Below are 22,077 nucleotides of genomic sequence, written 5' to 3'. Positions count from 1 at the left end.
TTTGGACACAGGAAAACACACAGTAGTCAAGAAACTGTGAAGAGAATCAGTCTGTACAAATCTAACTCCATACAAATCTATGTATTTATTTCTTTGGGAGGGTTTTGGACAGTTTGTCGTCTGAACTGTGTCATGACTAGAATACAAAAATGCTTTTTGTGTGTTTGAGTTTTGGCGTCTCAGAATGAGCAAATACTGAATCATTTGGTGATTTTCAGTCCAGTGCTATGACCAGAGTGGGGCAGGTGCTGCTGGAAAGTGAAGGACACTGGGACACTGACTGACGTCTGACTGGTCCAAAAGTTGCACACTTCAAACAGGAAATGACACGGGGAGGGCAAACAGGAAGCGCGAGGCAGAGCCGTAATGTTGTTCCAGCGTGTTTTCTTTCCCGTCCCGTTCCCATTCCCTCGCTCGCCGTGGCTCGACGCCAGGCTGACAGAGGGAGGAGAGAGGAAAGGGAGTGAGAAAGTCAGCCAGAGAGGGTATTCTGGGTAAACCCCCCACCCCCAACTCCTTCCCACTGAACTAGTCTCAACTTTACAAAATGCTGACTCAAAACTCTGCACTTTATTGTCTCGAAGGGCTGCCGGACTGTTATGGTGTATGGGATAAACCTTTGTCTTTGTACGAACCAGCATTTTAAAGATATCACATGACCCTTCTGCGCCCCGCTGCTGGACACAGACATGTCTCCAATGGGATCGTTATTCCTGAATGTCTGGTGGAGATGTAAGTAGGGAATCGTTTGCTTTGAACTGTGAGTATGTCAACTGGTTTTGGAGTCTGTGTAGTTCGGCCCCGTGGACCGAAGAGCCTTAAAGCTTCTATCTAAGATCATTATACATCAGGTAAATCTTCAAAACAAGACTTTACTTTTTGAAATCTAGAACACACACTCACTGTGTCCAAATTCAGGGGAATGCAGCAAAGTTGTGCAGGCGTTTTCATTTGCAGCAAGCAAATGTGTTATTGGGCACATCTGTTTACAACAAGGCGAGTGGATGTACTGGATGGACTGTTTCTGCATTTCCTGTCCGTCTCCACATGGCCACAACAATAAAAGAATATCTGGGGTACAGATGGGAACCGCGGGTCAAGCTATTTATATTTGACCTTTGTGTTTTACAAATAGGTACGAAGGACCACACCTCTATAAACGTGTAGTCATGGACTTTCATGCCAGCCAGATCCTCGTGGATTTGTAGGTGCAGGAGGTGTAAGCTGGCCTCGACACGGTCGGATTCATTGCCCGGGAAGCATGAATGTCAGGCGCAAATGTCATTTCAAGAAAAATGCTGCCAGCGAATCTAAACGCATTAGTATAGGCTTCATATCGGGTTTATTCCCACATGCAAATTTACACAGAGATAAACGCGAGTGCGAGCTAAATGAAGAGCTGACAGGCAATCGGAGAAATATGGCAAGTTGTCAGTGCTCATATTGTTCTCGTGTGGTGGCTCATTGGCATTCAGCAGCGGGACACTGAAGCCACGACGTGCTGAGGTGCGGCAGGCAGCATTAATCAATGAGCAGAGCAATCAGCACCCAGCTTCCAACAGCATGCTGCCATTAGGACAACACAGGAGTGTGTGCCAGTCCCGATGGCAGCCACTGTTGACCCCTAAGAGCAGAGTTAGGAGATTCTGACAATAAGGCACCTTTTTCACTGTGAAACAGACAACTGACGCATCCACAAACACATACATATAAATACATTTCTGTAAAACCAATTTGTAAAGACAGATTCTTTTTGAAGGAGGAGTCTGTGAGAGGCACAAAGTCCCTAGTTGATAAATAATGTATAGACAGAATAACCAGGCAATAATGTTTGATTCTAACTGAACCAGAAAACACGCCGTCCTCCCTTTTTTTTTTTTTTTTTTTTTTAATATACCTTGTCCTTGAGCTGAGTATAAACGGTCTAATAAAATCTGGTCGGTGACAAAAACACATTATTTCCCAACCGTAAGGCTTTTAGTGGTTCTTTCACAGAAGACGCAGAACAGCTGAAACCCTTTAAAGTCAGAAAGATGACCTGAGCTGCAAGTGCAACAAAAGCAGCAAACACAAAACTATTTTTTGGTTTTAGGGTTGTTGTTTTTTTTTTTTGTTTTTTTTTTTTAATAAACCTGATTCACTTCTTTGTGTGTGTGAGAGAAATGCCATATACTTCAGGCCTCTAAACAGATCAAAAATAAGTGGAGTAACACATACAGAGAGCCAAAGATGACTCTCTGCTTCAGTCAGCAAAGTTTTAAAAATGAGCAAACAAAACACAGCAGCTGCAGTCCGACTGAAACAAGACGTGTTGTTGTTGTGACACCTTCGGTACGTTTGTGTTTCTGCTGTAAGGCTCATTTGTTAGCAGCAGTTGTCGGGGAGTCGTTCGAAGATGGTCACCATTGTGTTTGGAAAAGGCCACGCTCTCAGCTAATGTCGCGGTCTCACGCATAGCAACAGCAGCCGCCAACTCACAGCAGTAATGCAGTAATTGGACCCTCTGACTTAACGCCTGGAGGGTCGACACACTCGCACTGACGCTCTCCATCTTCCACCCAAGGACACGTGTGCAAACTGCAGCACAAAGTGTGCGTTTGATGGATTACGTATGAGAGAGAATGAGAGAAAGGTGTGTGTTTAGTGTGTTTCACAGTGACTCCATTAGTATAAAAAATGAGCCCGGCTGCTGGTCTTTCTAAGCCCTGTGGGTACGTTGCGTGTCTTCCCAATCAACATGGCAGCGAGCGGTAACCACACGGCGTGTTCATGTACCTTGAAGTCTTGTGAGTCTCACTGCTCAAGGTCATTATTTGGGTCATTCCATCTTTTAACCAGCTCATACACAGACAACGGAGGAGGGCATTTTTCACCGCAGAGGCTGCTGGGAAAACCAATTTAGGTTTGAAATGACAGAGGAGGGGGAGGAAGATGGGCTGGGAAAGAGTGTATTTATTATTTTTATATTTTGTTTTATGGCCTTTACCACAAAGACAAATGAGCCAATGATTGTTCGAGCAGTCGCATCAGTCAAAATGTCTCTGCGTTGGTTTTTCACTTTCTCAAAAATCAAGTTGTCTTTAGAGCCCTTTTGCTCCATGATGGTTTGAGCTCGAGATGAGCTGGGTTTTTTTTTTTTTCCCCTCCTTGAACTGGAATATCTGCTCTTTGTAACAAGCCCTGATTTGTCATGTGTGACACTGACCTTGTTCAGTAATCAGTCCTGTATGTTTCTGAGTTTATTGTGTCGACAAAATAAAGCCAATCAGATATTTGGAGCTGATTTTTTTGTCATCATTTATGCTCCAAATAATGAGCAGAACTCCTGATCAGATAAAGATCGAAACTTCAGATCAGCTGTAGAAATCAGCATGTTTCTTGATGAAGATAAATTAAAAAAAAAAAAGAAAAACACAAAACAATCTCTGACAAAGATGGTGTGCAGATGGGACACATGTATAGACATATTGTCTCATTGCTTGCCTCCCCCTTTCACATTCTGCTCGTGTTCTTGGCTTTGCAGTGAATGTACATAATGATAAAAAAAAGATCTGTAACAGACTTGTAATGGGAGAGAGAGAGAGAAGAAGGGAGGAGTAGAGGGAAGCAAAGCAAGGAGAGGAAGGGAGGGAAGGAGACGCTGTGGGTGAGCGAGAGGAAGCGCTCATTAATTCGAATTTGAAGGATGTGAAGAGAGGACGAGCGAGCAAAGCAGTCGGCATTCAAAGGACCGAGGGAGGAGAGGATGATGGGAAAGGAAGAGATGGATGAGAGAGCTAGGAGGAGGAGATAACAGAGTTGGACAGTTGAGAGGTTTCTTCACGGCCGAGCATCCGCTGATCCACAACGTCCAGGTGGTTTGGTCTTTATCTGCTGGAAACACAGAGGAAGAAAACGGACCCAACAACAAAAGGAAGAGGAGAAAGGACCGCTCTGTTCTGCCTCTCCGCCGCCAAACGCCAAGCCAAGAGTGTTTGAGAGCCCTCCAGCTGAGCCACACAAAACAGACACACACATGTCACGGGCGAGATGAACACAATCAGTTTACAAAGAGTCGTCTCTGCAAGCGAACGCCGTCCGCGACTTTCAGCGGCTACCGTTGAGTTGAGATTTAAAGGCTGTTTCATGTGGACCAGAGGTGGGAGTCAAAGACGAGTGTGTGTTCAGCTGTTTTAAATATTCTGGAAGTTTTATAAGCGCGTGTTGAAATCTGGAGGAAGGACATGAAGCAGGTGAAGGAAGGTGAGGAGATTTAAGGAAGAGCAGGAACCAGCGCCACACCTCTGCTGAAACCAGGATCTCCTGGAGCCGGGAGTCTGATGATGGTGATGTGAGTCCTGAGGAGGGCATGAGGTTGTGGAGGGCGAGAGGGCAAGAATGGGCTGCCCCTGCCCCGTGGCACGTCCAGCTGCCCCCACCGCCGCTTCCTCGTGAGGATGCAGGTCCTGCAGATCGTCAAGGAGCTGGTGTCGCCTTCCAGACGCAGGGCAGGCGTCCGATTTGGAGGTGCGGTGCATCGTGTGTCACGTTCATTGTCTGTATGCATTAACAGCCAGTTTGTGTTGTCCGTGATGCATCGTTGTCTCTCTAGGAAATCAAATGGGATTTAAGGAATGAAGCTCGATGTGCGGAGTTATTCATGAGCTTTGAGCAGGATTGGACCAATATCAGCACACCATTTTATTAAAACTGCTTATTTAAGGAGCCTGATCCTGCAAGATGCTGCATTGAAAGCGTTTACACACAGTTCAGCTTCACAAAGAGTCATTGGAACGATTTAGATTCAAATATTTTGGGGTTCTGATGAATTTCTCTATGACTGCAGCACACGCCCGAAAAAGTCCCCACTCCCTGGTTAACTATGTCCAGTGGAACAATTACATCTGGTAATAATCCGCCTACGAATGGAAAACGAAATCAAAATTTGCTAACAAAGATTCAGTCCATCAGCATTTTAGCTACAAGGTCTGTGGGGTTATGGCTGAATGTCTGTGATTTGGAAGTAATTTTCATGTTTTAAAGTTTAAGTTTATTTTATTTTTAAGTCAGCCTCTGTGTTGTGAGTCTGTGAGACTTTGCGGTGGTGAGGTTGAAGTCATGTGACCCTGGGGTCGTCGTTGGCTTTTTACTTCTGGTGATTGTTTCAAGGTTTTTGGTTGGTGTTAGCCGCAGAAGTCTGCACTCCAACAAACAAACACTCCAGCTAGAACCTCCAACCGATCTTACTCTTTTGGAGAAGGCATGGCTTCTGTTTCACGCTGACAGAGTTGGACTCAAAGATTTGCATCTGATGTTAATTATTCCGGACCGGCTGTCGTCGCAGATGGTGTTGAACGTCTTGCAGCTTCTCTCCGAGTGGACGGGACGTTCTCTCCAGAGCGAGCGCTGTAATATCTCGGGTGTGGATGTGAGCGTGTGTCCTGCAGCTGCATTTTTCTGGTGTGCAATGAATAATGAAGCATGGCGGCCACAGTAATGGGACACACATGACCTCTCACCTCTAGTCCTGTCTCCTGATTGGTTCAGCCTGTGTGCATCAGCCTCTCTGTGTCTGCTTTTTACATTTTTCAAAATTCTGAGTTATGTGAGCCTTTTTTTATATATATATTTGCATGAATTTAACAAGCAGCAGGTAAATTGGCACTTCTTGAAGGTTTCTCCTAAAATGTATCATGATTAAAATGCCTAATTAATTCATTTATGCCGAAGCACCTTCTTCTTGAGTCATATTGCTTGGTCAGTGTGTCTCCTTGACCTTGACACCAGAAAACACCAGAAGTTATGTTTTGCATCTTTCAAAACCAGAAGACCTGAGCTGGAACATCCTTTTGTGTATTTATGCCACAAAATGCTTTTCTTGGTGTCATTAAAGTTGCTCCAATGTGACGGTTCTAAAGGGGGGATGCACCTTAAAGGCTTGCATTCAGGTGGAAAATTCCTTTTGTCTCTTGCCAGCTGGCTTTGATAACGGCTTTAATTTATCAGCGAACCCCACTCATGCTCTCATGGAGGACCAATTAAACTGTGGAAGCAACCGCTGCAGCTCGGCCTCCATTGAGGGACTCAATATTTTGGGTATAAATTTCTTGCGGCCCTGAAACATTGCTGGCAAAATGATGGATGGAAACAGACGTTGGCATTCAAGCATGCAGCCGTTTTTATTTCTGGCCAGCAGCCAAGGTCGAATTAGTCTTTTGGTTTCAGCATGAACTATTTTTCCAGCTGAAGACAACGTTAACCTCCTGAGCTGACGTGCAGAAGAATCAGCGATGGTTCTAATGGAGCCGTCACTCATCTGACACGCTGTGTTTTTAAATGGAAAATGTGGAGACTGAATCATCAGAGTGGCCGTAAATTAAGTAAAAGCAGCAACCTCAGCAGAGTTTTCTGTATTAATGCTCCTGAAAAGCAGCCAAACAGATGAGTCTGATCTTAGATCTGATTGGTCGGGGACTTTAAGTGCCATCCCACTGCTGTATTAGGATTTATTTCTGTGGTAAAATACTAAATAATATTAAAACTGTCACTTAGAGGAGTTATGAGCTCTGAATCCAGGCTAGCTGTTTCCACCTGTTTCCAGTCTTTATGCTAAGCTAAGCTAATCGTGTGGTGGACCCAATGCTGAACTTTTATAGCAGCAGTGTGGATTTTCTTACTGAACATTTCTCTTAAATGTCAGACTACTCCTTCAGCTCAGCGAGCTCAACAGCAGCTAAAACTTTAAAACACCATAATTGAATGAGCTGGTCTGTGCATTTCTATTGATTGACTGATTTTAATTTAACTGTTTAACATATTTTTTGCGAAATTTAAAGAGCTGATAATAATCACAGCCGCTCTGAGACTGTTGCTTTATAAAGCCGGATTTGGAAAATTAGGTGTTGAAACAAGACGTCTGTGCAGTGTTTCTGTGTAATGATGCAAAACATGAGCGTGGAAAATTCTCAGCTGCAGAATCAACAAGCAAAAGTGAGAAACTTAATCTGAAGAGCAGTTAAAAAATAATGCACTTATCTTTTATTAATTTAAAACAGAAAGTGCCCCCCGACGGCACTGAGAGCATCCAGGCCTGATGACAGTGTGGGAAAGCTGCTGCAGCCAGATGTGTGTGATCTGCTCTGAAGGCGCACACACACACTTTACCAGAAAGAGCAGCGCTGAGATTTTCAGCTGCTTTATCGACCGCCAGGCAGCGATTCGCACTTTCCATTTGGCCTTTATCTCCGTCCATCAGCCCGGCAGAGAAACTCACCTCAGCTCCTCCCTGGGCTCGGATCAATGCAGGCAGATTTAGAGATGGCCTCTGACTGATGCGGGACACACAAACAGAAATTTGAGATGTTTGTTTTCTCATTATTAGCGCTTGAATTTGGTGTATCAAATAAAACTATTACTCAGCAGTTTATTTCTCTTCCACACTGTAAACAAGGGACCACGTTGATCAGCATGCTCAGTGTGGTCCAGCGAATGAAGGAACATTTACGTGGTTAATGGAAAGAAAAATGGCCAGTGAGAAATGAAGTTGTAAAGACAGATGGATTTCCTGTTCGTCATTAGTAATCCTTTTCATCGTCAGATTTATGTGGCTCCTGTTGACGAGCTCTGTTCTGGTGTTATTTGGCTCAGCGGGGTTTTGCACTAACTGCACAGTTGGCGGTTTGATCCTGAGAACTGTGTTTCTGCATGTTGAGGCATCGTCCTTGAGCAAGGCGCTTCACACCCCATTAAAAAGGTTAAATATATGTGGATTTATTCAGCATTGATTTTTTTTTTTTTTTTTTTTTTTACTAGCTGCTGGTTCAATTCCCAACACTGACTAAAGATAACATGATAAATAAAACAGCTGTGGTGCAGGTGAGGGTTTACCTCGGAGAAACAAGCTCCTGCTGCCGTGTGAGCGTGAAGCAGAGACTTGTCAGAAAACATCAGTCATATTTTTATGAGCGTATCAACTCGCAGCTCAGCTACAGTAGCCCACAGGAGCCCCCGGGCCTCAACCTCAGCCCTCATATAAAACTGTTTGTAGACTGGAATTCCCCCTGGACCTCATTATGAGTCGACAAATACTATCAGAGCACTCATTAATAATTTTCACAGCAGTCGATGTGCATTTTTGTACAACAAAGAAGAAAACGGCACCAAAAGACTGGAAGATAATTCATGTTAGGGTGGAAAACTGCACTACAAAATATTTTGTGAGTATTTTACTGTGAGAGTTGATGTGGAACGTTAGATGTGAGACACAAAATGGAATCACTTAGTCAAAAAATAGAGCAATCATTTATCTGCTGAAGTGAAATTTTAATATTTGGCCGAAGGTGTCTACAGAACTGTAACCAAACTGATAAAGAGGAACATTATATAGCTCTGTGTTTTAATTTTGGGTCAAACCGTGACAAACAGTTGCTAATTCACGTATCTGAATCTTCAGACACTCTGCTGTGTTAAATCCTGAACTTCCTGTTGAAAGTTGAAATGTTGAAATGAAGTGTGTGTTGGCCCTGTGATTGGCTGGCGACCTGTCCAGTGTGGCCCCGCCCGGTGTGAGCTGGGATTGGCACCGGCATCCCCGGCGACCTGGAAGTGGAGAAGCGGTAGAAGATGAATGGCTGTGATGTGGCCTTGACTTTATAAGGTTGGGCGTTTGAACTTTGATCTTTGTGTTTGGAAATATGTTAGCAGTTCTCTCTACATGCATTATGCCGGTGAAACTGTTCGTGTACTGACAGAGCTTTTCTCTGCAGCAGAGTCGATCTGCTCTCCGAAGCGAGGGGAGGAGGAGCAGAGTAGTTTTGGATTTATATCAAGTCTAAAGCCAGACTGTGCTGCTGCCAGACTGCAGCCTCCTCCTGGTCAGCGCCCTCGACAGCTCGGTATCTCTGCATTATTCAGCAGCCCTCGTACTTCTCTCGTTCTCTTTTTATCTCTCTCTTAGCTGCTCGCTCTCCCGTGGCAGCGTATTCACATGCTGCGCCAGGAGCTTCACACAACAACAACACTTCTCTGTGTTTTGCATACCAACGTGTGAACCATCCGTGGGCATCGTGTGGGTGTGTGGGTTTTTTTTTTTTTTTTGCTGTTTTTAAAAAGAGGGAGTGGCGCTGCAGGCCAGACGTATCGGGCCCAGCGGGTGTCGGGTTGAAGGTCGAACCGCCTGATGACATCCAGGCTGAGGCGGCCGAGCTAATTGCCTGTCTGTCCTCCCTAAAGGGCACGGCTGTGGTAAACTCCGTACTGCTGCTGTCAGCCATCGTGGCAGAACAGAGCGGAGAGTTTAAATCTAAAAAATGCTGTTTTGTTTTTTTTTTTCCTCTCTACGTCTCACTGCTGGTGTCACATTTAGTTGGTCTTATTAAACCATCCATCCTGCTGCTGGGAGGAAAGAAATGCCGATTGATCTGAGCACAAAAAGAGGGAAATTAGCCCCGAAGACCTCTCCTCTTCCTCCTCCTCTTCCTCCTTCATCAGGGTGGATCTCCTGCCATGCAGCTAAATGCACTTAGTTGTTTTTTGGCACTCGCTGCCCAGAACTTGTTCCATCTTGTTAGAGGAAAACTGGTAACAGCCATGATGTTGGCTGTGAGCTCAGAGTCTCCGTGTTTGATCAGACTTGTTCGATATAACGGCATCATCTCATCAGATTAGTGGAATATTTCAAAGCGTCACGCTTACTTGTGTTGTCTGTGGATGTGTGGGTCTTTGTCTACACCGGGTTTATGCTGTTCGCTTTACTTTTTCAATATGTCCCGAGTTGTTCTCTGTCCACACCACATCTCATAGCCTCAGTCTTTTATTTTGACGGGACGCTGGGCAGAGCGAGCAGGTTAATATTTCAGCTTTCCAGTGAAATATTTTATTATTTTGTGCCACAGCAGCAGAAGTGAAGGCAACAAAACAAGGAAGTGACTTTAAATCCAGAGCAGTGAGGAAGTTGGTCCTCACAGGGACTTTTCTCACTTTCTTTGATGAGCTGTGAGAAATAATAATACTAATGAAACTAATATTAATGAAGAAATTAAACTCTAAAATAAGTTTGGAGAGCGAGCAGGTGATTTTAACATCAGGGACAGTTTCATGAATCTCGCACACACAAATTATTTCTCTCCCGAGGACTCTGATCTGTTCCCTCATTTATCCACTTTGAACAAAATGGCTGCAGCTTGTGTGTGTGTGTCGGTTCGCCCACCAACACACACTTTGATACTGACTGATGCTTTCGCCTCGTGGAAACCTCTGAAGGAGTTTCTGTCTCTGTTTGTTGTCGAAGGCAAATAAAAATGTCATTAAAAACACGACTCTGAGTTCGTAATCGGTGGGCTGTGGAAGTTAAAAATAATAATAATAATAATGAGCTGCTGAAAAGAAGCCATTTTAACTCCAGTCACTTTAACTTCTCTACAGCAGGTTCTCCCTCTTAGCTTCTTGTAACTGCATTAATACTTTGACAGAAATGTAGCGGTTGGAATGGTGAGCTCAACCTCATCGGTTGAACTTAATTGGCTATAAAACTTAGTTAAGCAGCCAGTGAACGAGACGACGGAGCTGCAGGAGTGTTTCGTCGCTTTGCTGAAGCCCTGGACTTCAATGGGCTTCCAAAAAAATGGCGGCGACGCCTGAAAGCGGTAAATATCCCGCCCTACCGGAGCTTCAGAAGTGATAAGAGCACTTCGGACGCTCTCCCCTCACAGGAGCAGATATTTCCTGTTCTGATGCATTTGGCATTTCTGCCCCACCCTCTCTCTCTCTGATTCGCCACATCACAAGACTCCTCATGGCACATCACGTCCAGCCCATAATGACCTTTTAATGGGAACGGTTTATCATGGGTCTGTCATCAGATACCCGGCCTTCCCTCTCTCTTTCCCCAGCTTCCTCCAATCTGTCATGAACTCTGTCAAAACTGTGAAATTGGTGCATTTGTGACACAAGTGATTCCTGTTCACACATTTTTCTCCTTTAAACCGACTCGAACCAACTCCTGTGATCTGTCACTTTTTTTTTTAACTTCTGTGTCATTTGGAAAAAATTGTGTGGAAACAGCCATTCCCTCTCTGTTGTTGTGTTGAATGCAGCTCGTTGTGTTGTTGTGTTGGGGTGGGGGAATGTTGTGAGTGGGACTGCTGAGGTCACATCTCTGTCTGTCCGTCTGTGGCTGCAGTAACAAACGGCAGCATTGTTGTCAGCAGCGTCTCTGATCTCACTTCTCTTTGCCCGTCGCTCGTGTTTCCTCTCTCGTCTCGTCTCTTGGCGTGCGGCGGTGGCGGCTGGGCGACAGTGATGGGACGGGCCCGTTCAGGTTGTCTCTTGCTGTGTTGGGATCCGGTTGAACTGTGACCGATGCGGACCAAAGCTCTCACCCGCTTGGAGGATCCGCTGGAAGGCCTAAAAAGAGGTAAAAGGTTGAGGAAGTGGATGTTTCTGTTGCTGTTCTGATGTTTTTACTGACTCAGTTTTGTCTTGAGAGGTTTACAAAATCAAATTCAGATGTTAGTTTCAGACTAAAATGGTGCGATAACTATTTAATTTTCTTGATTTATCATGTTTATATTCAAATATTCAGGATTAATCCAGATCATTAGCCACATAAAGGCTCCATTTTTTTGTTTCATAAGAGACATTTATGGTCTTAGATGAAGTTAAAACAGACAGAAGATTCTCACGTCCTGACGCTCTTCCTGATATTACTGATTATTAATGATGCAGTGTGGGCTTATTTAATGTTAGCATGCTAGCATCGATGGAAGCTGGTCCAGGACCTTCAACCTTCAGGCAGCTCCTGGCTGCTGTTTTTAATGGTTTTAGCATAAATAATGTAAAATCTTGAACCTAAGCAGAAACACAAACCACAGCTAGAGTCAGAGGAAGCTAAAAATCTTCAAAAGTTTTTGCTGGAGTTGTGTGTTTGTGTGGTCTAACACAGCTCGGAGAGGCAGGCGTTGTAATAACACGTTACAGCGAATGGTGACGTCTCTGCAGTGGCCTCATCAGTTGTTTGTTGTGAAGTGGGTGACATCATCTTGTCTAAGCGTGTCTGTGTGTGTCTGACTTGTGTAGATGCTACACGTTTCAGGTTTGTTGTGATGAGCAGCACTGACTCTGCTGTTACACACAGTTAGTTTCATCAGGGAAACTGAACACGTTACAGACAGCGATGGTTTGAATGTGTGTACGATGTGATGTTGTTGTGTTTGTCTGAATGGAGGTCTGGTTCAGTTGTAGCAGATGAACTGAGTGAGAACAAAAGACAGGAAATGAGTTCTTCACCAAGCAGCATCATTGTCAACTTCATCATTATTGTTATTATTGTTGTTGTTGTTGTCGTCGTCCCTCTGTGCAGATAGCATCCTAAAGAGGGTTAGAAACGCACAAAGAGCTGGGTGAAGGTTTGAAAAGAGGGACGAGTCCTGAACAGGAAGAACAAAGGCGCCGTCAGGAGACAGGCCGTGATTATTGTCGCCTTGGTCGTCTTTTTATCGTGGAACAAACACACACTCGCCGCCCACTGCTCTTCTTCGTCACATGTTCGTTAGATGTAACTCGCAGACTCTTCTCCAGACGCACAAATTTTCATTTTGGCTTTGGAATAAACATAAATGTTCTATATTCAATGAATATCAGAGGTTTTAATGGCTCGTCTGTTGTGTGCGTTGAACTCCTCTGGGTTGAGATTCAAAGTCAAGTCTTTGAAATGATCTGGAGCAGCCGTTCATCATTTCCAGCACTCAGCTTTCTTCTTTATTATTCTTTAGTTTTATGAAGTTTTTAGATGTAATTATGCAAATATCCGCGGTGCTCAACATCTCTGGACATAAAGGGGGCTTTAGGTGAGAATTCAGTTGTGGAGTTTTGTTTTTCCAAAAGCTCAGTAAATCTTCTCCTCCTCAGTTCATGGTCTCTTTCCATTTATTTAGATTTTGAATGAACATTTGTCTCAGTGTGGATCAGTGTGGATTCAGTCAACCTTTAATTTCGTTCAGCCACAAACACAAACACTTTGTGAGTCCTGATCTCCTTCACGGACGTCAGAACGGACCCCGAGCATGAAAAAGGCTCTAATTGCATTTAGGTTAAGTCGGGCCACAGTGGAATACTAATATGGCTTTAAGGTCTCAGTATGAGGACGAAGCTTCAGTGCAGTGAAAGGACTGAACCCCCCCATTCCTCCGACTCTCACTATGGGAACCTCGCAGCCCCCCCGCGGGGCGACTTCCCGGCAGAAAGAGGCTTTTACTGTATTTGTTTATTTGCTCCAGACAGTTTGCCTCGTTGGGCCCTCTCCTGCTGTGTGTGCGCTCGGGGCAACCAACAACAACACACACACACGCACAGACACACACCATCCTGTCATAAAAATGCCAGCCAGCTCGACAGGGAGCGTGTTTGTTTCGGAGCATTTTGGAATTCCAGTCCGGTCTGAAACCCTGGAGACCCAAACAGGAAGTGGGAGAGTGGCACAAGTCAAATACTTCCTGTTAAAGAATATTAAATAACTGCTGCGAATTAAAGCGGATTCTATATTCTAAATTATTTTGGATTTAACCAGATTCACTTTGGTAGCTTCCAGCAAATGTTGCCGTGTTGTGCTTCCTCAAACTTCATCTGATTCGTCATCACTACGTGCCGCACCTGTATTCAACATAAACACAACATGACCCCACTTAATAGAGTGTTTGTGTGTGTGTCTGTGTGTGTGCTAAGAGCTGTGACGATTCAGAGTGTGGCAACTGCAGGTACAGAGCGAAGCGTCTGTGTGTGTCAGTTGTGCGATTTCACACATGCAATGTTGAGATACACAAAACCTGCCTGTGCCTGTTGACGTCTCTGTTTAAAGGCGCTCTCTCATTGGCCTACAGACACACAAAGACACACAAAGACACACACAGACACGCACATTATTCACTGAGGCTGAGGTCAAGCTGGCACACTGACTGCGCCGCAGTCAAGTGGCTCACCAAGCTTTCTCTGACTGAAGTGGGTCTGTGTGTGTGTGTTTGTGTGTCCTCCACGTCAGCTCTCGGCCCTGACGCTCACAGAGAAGCAACACAAAGCCGGTCTGTCCGAATAAGAATCACCTCAGTTTGTAGACGATTTTAAGATCTATCTGTTGTGTTTAGTGGCGACAGAAAATGATCTCCACACTGAGACGGATTAAAGGGACGATGTGAAAACTTTTAAGATCAGCTCGGTCAAAAATAATTAGTTTTAATCAAACAGACTTTTGTGTTTGTGCAAAAGATTCACTGACTCACAGCTTGTTAAAGTTTGTGTTCTAACTCGTTTGTTTGTTCACCTTGTCCTCTTTTCTCTGGTGTTTTATCTGCAGCGTCTGATACCGAGCAGGATGCAGCGGTGAAACTCGACCAGGAACGAGCTGAGATCGTGGCCAAATATGACAAGGTACGGTTTGAGCGCCATGGCGACAAACAGCAGTTTTCATCTCGTGGTCGTCCACAGCCACATTCCAGCCGCTCAGTCGTGCTGACACTCCATAAATCTGCACCTTATTGCCCGTGAAACACAAGAATCACAACAACATGCCGCGACCACAATCTGCTGCTCGTCGCTTTTAAAAGGTTTCCATTCATAAAGCTGCGATTTCTGTGAAGAGTCACGTCTGAGATGACTGACCGCACAAAAAAAAAGAAGCTTCATGTGTTTGAAGGGCACGTGGCTGGTGTGATGTCACTGGAAGGAAGCTTCAGCCCAAACACATTTCAACGACGGCCTCCTCGGATCAGGATGTGTGAGCCACAGGAAGTGCCACTCATAGCACACTGATGATGTAGTTGTGATGTCACCGGGCTTGTGGCGGCAAGTCAGCTTCAAAGAGGGCGCGTCTGTTTTTCTAAATGTCGTAACCTGAGGTGAGAAAGTTTGGAGGACGTTCAGGATCCAGTGAAGATGAGGAAGTGTAGTAGCTGTTTTAGTCTGCCATTGATTTGATTGGTTCATTGATCATCGAGTCAAAGTGAATGTTCGAATGTTTTTCTCAAAACAATCTGAACGAACGTTTTTGACATTTTCCTGGATTAGTGCAGATATTTGATATTTTAGTCCAGTCAGAGTTTTAATCATGGTTCATGTTTATTTTAACTTTTTTTTTTTTTAAGTTTCAGCTGTAATTTGTAGATTTGTCCTCCTTTAGCTGCTTTACATCAACGTCTGTACAGTTGTTGTACAGTGTCTTCGTTGTGTGTCTGTGTGTGTCAGTCCGAGTAGCCCAACACTCTGTAAATTAGTCTTTTTAATTTAGTCCAGCAGGCGCCGTAATCAAACTGCCTCATTAAGAGTGAAGAGACCATGAAGGGGAGATGATGGAGGCGTGCGTGTGTGTTTGTGTGTCCTTCAAGACACCGGGCCTGACTGCTGCCGCAGCTTCGGAGTTATTGATGATATGATTATGTTTTTGTCCAGACGTTCCCGTTCCTGTCAGGATCGTGGTCCCCTGACTTTTCAGGAATGCTAGCTGAGATGTTTTAAATTCAAATATCGAAAACGAAGGAGCAGAAATTCTGCTCGCGATGTGATGTCAGGAGACATTTAAAGCTGAGGGGCTTTTCTCAAATCTTTGAAAACTGCAATTACAGATTTATTGTTGTGAATCTGTAGCAGTTATATTAACGAACTGTGTGCACAGTCCATCACAGAAGGTGACACAGCAGCTGCTCAACAGTCCGACTCCCGCTTTAATTTCCCCCTGAAATGGATTTGAAGCAGAGAGACAAATGATGAAAACTCTCCGGCCTTTTGTTGTGTCGGGAGTTTGTGCGTGTGTGTTATTTATTTAAGTTGTGTGTTCCTGTTGAGGAAGCGGCTGATCGGACTGAGCTGTGATGGAGATTATTATTATCCATCACCTGGTTCTTTTTAGAACCTTCGATTTGACGCAGAATTTTGAAACACGCAGTGAAAACTGTTGGATCCGTTTCATGACTGAGATCAGGAATGCTCACACGCTAATGGCAGCATTATTTCTGCTTATGGAATATTTAAAATGTAAAGAGGAGCGTCTCTTTCTCTTGTGTAATTTTAAAACCATTCCTGTTAATTTTGCACTTCACTGAACGTCGTTTCATTTTAATCAGAGCATCATTTTGATTAAAGGAACAAACAAAACAAACAGATGCAATTTTCCTCTAATTGCTTTGTAGTTGTTCAACACAATGAGGCATAAATTGCTGGTTAATTAAGCACTTGGGATCAGCAGATAAATGAAGAGCTGATAAAACCGTCCATGAAAACTAAAATGACGACACGCAGTCGAGAAATGAAGCACTTCAACGTCACATTCAACACGTTTACTTTGAATTTATTTCTATTTTCTGATTGGTTTGTGATTCAGAACCGCTGTGTGAGGTGACAGCAGGAGTGTGTGTGTCAAATCACACCTCACTGAGTCATCACACACACTATATAACTATTTCAAGATTCACTGACACTTCCCAAAGAGCCAATCGAACCGGAGATTTGTGTATTAAGGATAATTAGAAAAGCATGACAAAGGAAGTAGAAGAAGTCGTGATTCATTCTGGCAGGAATGAAAATAAAATGGATGCAGAAACATGATAAAGTACCTGACTGCTCTTCCTCCTCCTCTTCCAGGGAAAAGAGGCCACAGTGGAGCCCTGGGAGGACACCAACTTCCACCTGTACAAAGCTGTCGACCGCTTCGGCTTCGTCCAGTAAGAACAGCACGTCCTGTTTTCGTTCTGAGTCCATGATGAAGATGGGCTCAGAGAGCAGTCTGTCTGTGGCTTTGGCCGGAGCTGCTGATCATCGTGTTATATTTAGAGCGGCAGGAAAGAGCCCGGTTAGCCACAATCACAGGCATCAGAGTGTCAGACGGAGGCCGAAGAGTCCAGACCAGCAGCTCCACGTAGTCAGATGTAGATGTTCAGACTAAATGCCGTGTTTGTTGAGCGTTGTCGACCACAGAACAAACTCCAGTTAGCGCAGATGTGAGCAGAAACATTCACAACATTCTCACATCAGCAGAGGAAACCACAAAATGTAGAAAACCCCGTCTGCTGCTTCCGACTTTGTTGGCTCTAATATTCTTTTTCTTTTTTGTTGTTGTTGTTGTTCCACTAACTTTAGAAAATGAGCCTAAAACTAGTTGGGTGGAACCAGCAGACTGAATAAAGATGGACGCCCCCCCCAAGGACAGGGACATTCTGGGTTAAACCTGACAGAAGTGCTGTTTCAACCCAAGAGCATATTTATCGAAAACCCGTTTTATTTTGGCTTCTCTTACTCCGATTGAGTTTTAGGAACATGACAGGAACACGGATGGCAGACAGTCAGGTGACCTCGTTGTTGTCCTAAACAGTAATAACCAGCGCAGCAGAGGGAGAGGAGTGTCCCATCTGTTATTTCCTGTTTGTGTGACTGCTGACATGCTTGATGTTCCCTCTCTCTCTGATAATGGTCGGGCCGAGCGAGGCGAGCGCTGACCCGGATATCGTTGGAGTCGTTTCATCGCTCAACAGTGTTTTTGTTTGTTTCGATTCACATGTGACAGAAAAGACACAAAAGCTGCGGCTTTCCTTCTTTTCACTAATTCAGTCCCTCCTTGTCTCCTCAGTGAGAATGAACTTCCATCCTACGACTCAGTGGAGGAGAAGGTGAGTGAGATGAACTTTGAGTGAAGAAAAGATCAGAAGTGTGTCCGATTGAATGATTTATCAGAAGGAGGATGTCTGATGCTCTGGTTCTGGTTCCGGTTCCACCCGTCCAGGCATCAGTGAACCTCCTTCAGGGGGAAGGAGAGGAGAACAGGAAGTAAATGACCTGTATTGTTGATTGTGGCACGAACAAAAAAAAAAAACAAAAAACTGTCGGGGGTTCCGTACTTTTCTTTATTGGTGAAAATGGGACGATGAAATGAAGAAACAGAACTGAATTAAAAATTGATGTGTGTGATGTTGAACTGAGAAGATTCGGGCTCCATGTTTCCCTGAAACATTCATTTAAATAACTTCTGAGCAGTAAATTAGATGATCTCAGCAGCTTCAAACGACTTTAATCAGGCTGTTCCTGTTTCACCGCGCAGACAGGAAGTTACTAACGTGTCACTTCTGTTTTTCCACGCAGCATAAACACACGGAGGTGGAGCGGACCACCAAATGGCTGAAGATGATGAAGAGCTGGGACAAATACAAGAACAGCGAGAAGGTGATCAAAAAATGCCGAAAATGATCGGCTTCCTCAGCAAATGAGTTGCAGATGAATTCGTAGATAAATATCACAGAAGCCATCGAAGCTTCGATCATTGCTGCCTTAAATCGGTCTTCTGCCCCGCCCTGTCAGGAGCAGCTGTGGAGGAGTGTCACTCTCTTTCTGCCTCCAACAAGGGCAATTAGAGGGGGCAGGTATCGTTATCCTGCCTTCATTAGTGCTGCTTTGGGCCCGGGTCGGGCTGTTGTGCTGCCTGCAGCGCCTCAGTGTCCTTCATTTGTTCCTGTGGATTCAGGAGGGAGTTGTTGTGTGGTTGTGTAGTTGTGCGATGTGCCGGGGCTTTGAAATGTGAAATCCAGACGTGTCAGTGCAGCACAGTCAGACTCACTGCCTGCTCTGTTTCAAAGAAATGTTGACGGCGAATAACATCCAAGGACGGTGGAGTGTTTAGCCCCGATCACTCTTCATCTCCATCCTCCTCCTCCTCCTTTCTTCTTTAAAGCTTCGGGGTTTTCTCTTTTCTTTTCCTCTTCGTCAGTCAGCAGCGTGTTTTCAGCTCTGTGAGGAAACAGGTCACACTTGATGTGTCTCTTATTTTGTTTCCTCACTCGCCAGCTGTGGAAAACATTTTGCCCGCAGTAGGAACCGACTGAGAGCTCAGCAGATGGAGACGAGTCTGAGCTGTTCTTTTTTGTCTCCCTCCCCAGTTTGACTGGAGGTCGTCGTGTTTAGCAGAGACAGCATCTTAAACTGCAGGCATCGATTTGTGTTTCCGTGTTTTAGTCCGGTGGCTGTAAAGATTCAACAGCTTCTCAGTAAAAACTGAACATCATTTGTGTTTATTTGTGTTTACAATCAGGAAGAATAGAAGTTCTTATCCTTCCTACATTTAAAAGAGTTTAAATCTTTTATTTAAACAGCAATTTCAGTTCAAATCTGAGCTTCCTGTGTGTAAATGCAGTGAATGCAAAGAGAGATTTACTGAAATGAAAACGCTGACACACACTCGAAGGATGATTAGCCTAACAGATGCTCTCATTGACTCGCTCATCAGAGTCTAATTATGAGGCCGTTGCAGCAGAAACTAGTTAGTCCCAAGTGTGATGGACACACACACAGAAAACATCATTAATTTTAGGATGATCAGCACATTAGTGCTTCACACTTTTATTAAAGCAACAAAAACATGCAATAATCTACAAATAACACATTTTAGACTTCAAAACAGTATTTCCTAAATAAAATCCAAGCTGCCAATGCCAACGTGCCGATGTAGGAACAGCAAAACTTCCAAATAACTGATGAAATGTCAGATGGTGTTTTAAACTGAATTAGGGAGTTCATTTAAACATTGTTAGTGGGTTTTTTTTCTCCAACTACACAAATCGGGTTTGTTTCCAAATGAGCTGTATCTGCTTTCACAAACGTAACTTAAATGAATGTAAGAACATTAAATACGAACAGAAACTCCTGGACTTTGATCTCAGCTGAACAATGACCCCCCCTGCTGTTTGTTTCCTTCCAGCTGGTCAGGAGGATCTATAAGGGAATCCCCCTGCAGCTCCGAGGGGAGGTGTGGTGTCTGCTGCTCGATATTCCCAAAATAAAGGAGGAGAAGAAAGACTTCTATGAGGTAAACACTCTTTCTAAAACCTCATAAAGATTCATAAACGAGCTTTATTTGATTCTGTTGTGGGCTTCTGAGGCTTAATTGTGTTTGTGAGGAGAACTTTTTTTTTATTGTCGTGCAGAGACAAACTTTGGGTTTCATTAACAAGTTTAAGCTGGAAGGATCAATATGCCGCTGCTTTCATTGGCTGGAGTAATTACAAGCCATCGGCAGATAAAGTTGATGGGGAAGCTCCATTTTATCTTTTTTTAAGATAAAAAACTAAATTAAAAAAAGGTGGAGATTGAGTGGTTTTTGTTCTCATCACTACATGATCTGACCTCTGGCACACGAATTTCCATCTTCAGGTTCATTTGTTTTGAAGAAAACGTTAGAACGCTGGGTGACTTCCTTGTTTCCTTTTTCTACAGAAACTAAAAGCCAGAGCCCGAGGACTCTCCCCCGACATCCGACAGATCGACCTGGACGTGAACCGAACCTACAGGGACCACATCATGTTCATGAACCGCTACGACGTCAAGTAGGTCGTTTTGACGCCACAGCTCCGATGTGACTGCCGCCCTTCACCAGCTAACTGTGAAGCTTTCCCTCCGTAGAAGTGAGAGGTCTGATTAACTCTGCTGTAAATCATTTGGCGGCAGCATTCATGTCCGGCCTTCGCAGCATCTCGCCGGTTTTACACTTTCATGCTCATGTGAGGATTCAGTGATCGGACCTCAGAGGCTGACATGCAGAAGTTCAGCCGCCTGTTCTAACAGGAAGTTGGTGACGCAGAACCGGAACTGTGAATGATGATCTGGGCTGGTTTGTGTTAATTGCGGGTTGTGTTTGTTGTTCTCAGGCAACAGGCTCTTTTCCACGTCCTCACAGCCTATTCCATGTACAACACGGTGAGTCACGCTGAATTTACAAACCGGCCGGTGAAGCGATGAGGAAGGAAAACGTAGCTTAAAGATTCTAGTGGTTGTGTGTTTGCAGGAGGTGGGATACTGCCAAGGCATGAGTCAGATCACAGCTCTGCTGCTCATCTACATGAATGAAGAAGACGCCTTCTGGGCTCTGGTCACACTACTGTCTGGGCAGAAACACGCCATGCACGGTAACACACACACACACACGACTCTGAGCGCCCCATTTGTTGTTTTTTATTTGAACACGGCAGGTTTATTTCTGCTGCAGCAGAATGTCGTCACATAAACGTTTTTATTTACTGAGTTGAAAGAACAATCTCACCTGAAACCTTCCGAGCATCATGTGGCGATGTCAAATTAAATCCACAGAGCTGATATGCTGCTCCTTAATCCTGCATTGATAATGTCACTGATGGATGATTATCAACCAGCTCAAACTGAAACGGCGCTCAGAGATATCCTCTCTGAACTTGGAGATGCTGCACGCCGCCGCCATGAAGCCCAGCTGGAACATACCAACATCTCTGTTGATGCTTTTGGCTAAATACTGTCTGTCACGCTGCCGGATGAGGAGCAGCTGAAAACTTGAGCCCTGACTCCGCACGCTTAACGCCTTCGTCCTCTCCCGTAGGGTTTTTTGTCCCCGGCTTCCCCAAGCTGATGCGTTTCCAGGAACATCACGACCGCATCCTCAAGAAGATGATGCCCAAACTGAAACAGCACCTGGTGAGACACACAATGCAGAGAGCAGATGCAGCTGTAATTGGCCGAGGGACTTTGTACAAATATTGATATTTAACTGTTGGCGCTGTTAAAACATCCTTTGTTCTCCACTCAATGCACTAAAATAGATTTTGTGTCGGTTCGTTTGTTCTGCTGCAGGACAACCAGGAGGTGTTTACCAGCCTCTACACCATGAAGTGGTTCTTCCAGTGCTTCCTGGACAGAGTGAGTACATTAACAGGAAGCTCACCACACATATAAAATGAGACACAGCCGATCACAACATTTGGGCGTTTCCTGTCGCTGGACACTGGAATTAATCTCTGTATCGAGAGAAAACCGAAAAATCAGGAAGAAGTCAGCTGTTGGAGGAGATCCTCTCCTAGGAGACAGGAAATAACTGCTTGGGAGGTGTGACTGTAGATTTATCCCTGCGGTGGGAGTTTTTCGTGGGATTTGCTAACCTCTCGTTCTGTTTGGGCTCAGACTCCCTTCACCCTCACCCTCAGGATCTGGGACATCTACATTTTGGAGGGAGAACGAGTGCTGCCTGCCATGTCCTACACCATCCTGAAGCTGCACAGGAGTAAGACGGTCCCCTCCACTGTCCAACTGCTGATCGCCTTCTCTTCCACA

General features: G+C 44.6%; 1 protein-coding gene across 7 annotated transcripts in view; it reads left to right on the top strand.

Annotated features, from left to right (window-relative positions):
- Positions 1-22,077, top strand: part of usp6nl (USP6 N-terminal like) — a 42,809-nt gene that overhangs the window by 15,453 nt on the left and 5,279 nt on the right. For 4 of the 7 annotated variants that reach the window (XM_029494935.1, XM_029494936.1, XM_029494937.1 and 1 more), the window contains 11 exons: positions 14,324-14,397; positions 16,603-16,682; positions 17,585-17,624; positions 18,094-18,174; positions 19,703-19,810; positions 20,218-20,327; positions 20,649-20,697; positions 20,786-20,906; positions 21,350-21,444; positions 21,601-21,666; positions 21,928-22,027. In XM_029494935.1, the coding sequence (XP_029350795.1) occupies positions 14,324-14,397; positions 16,603-16,682; positions 17,585-17,624; positions 18,094-18,174; positions 19,703-19,810; positions 20,218-20,327; positions 20,649-20,697; positions 20,786-20,906; positions 21,350-21,444; positions 21,601-21,666; positions 21,928-22,027 (924 nt within the window). Of the gene's footprint in view, positions 1-585; positions 733-4,365; positions 4,507-11,095; positions 11,393-14,323; positions 14,398-16,602; positions 16,683-17,584; positions 17,625-18,093; positions 18,175-19,702; positions 19,811-20,217; positions 20,328-20,648; positions 20,698-20,785; positions 20,907-21,349; positions 21,445-21,600; positions 21,667-21,927; positions 22,028-22,077 lie in introns of those variants that run through there. The other 3 variants (XM_029494933.1, XM_029494931.1, XM_029494932.1) reach the window with 3 other exon arrangements.

This window comes from Echeneis naucrates, chromosome 23 (assembly GCF_900963305.1).
Source record: "Echeneis naucrates chromosome 23, fEcheNa1.1, whole genome shotgun sequence".
Classification (NCBI taxonomy): Eukaryota; Metazoa; Chordata; class Actinopteri; order Carangiformes; family Echeneidae; genus Echeneis; species Echeneis naucrates.
Note: the sequence above shows the minus strand (reverse complement) of the source record. Positions and strands in the feature narration are given on the sequence as shown.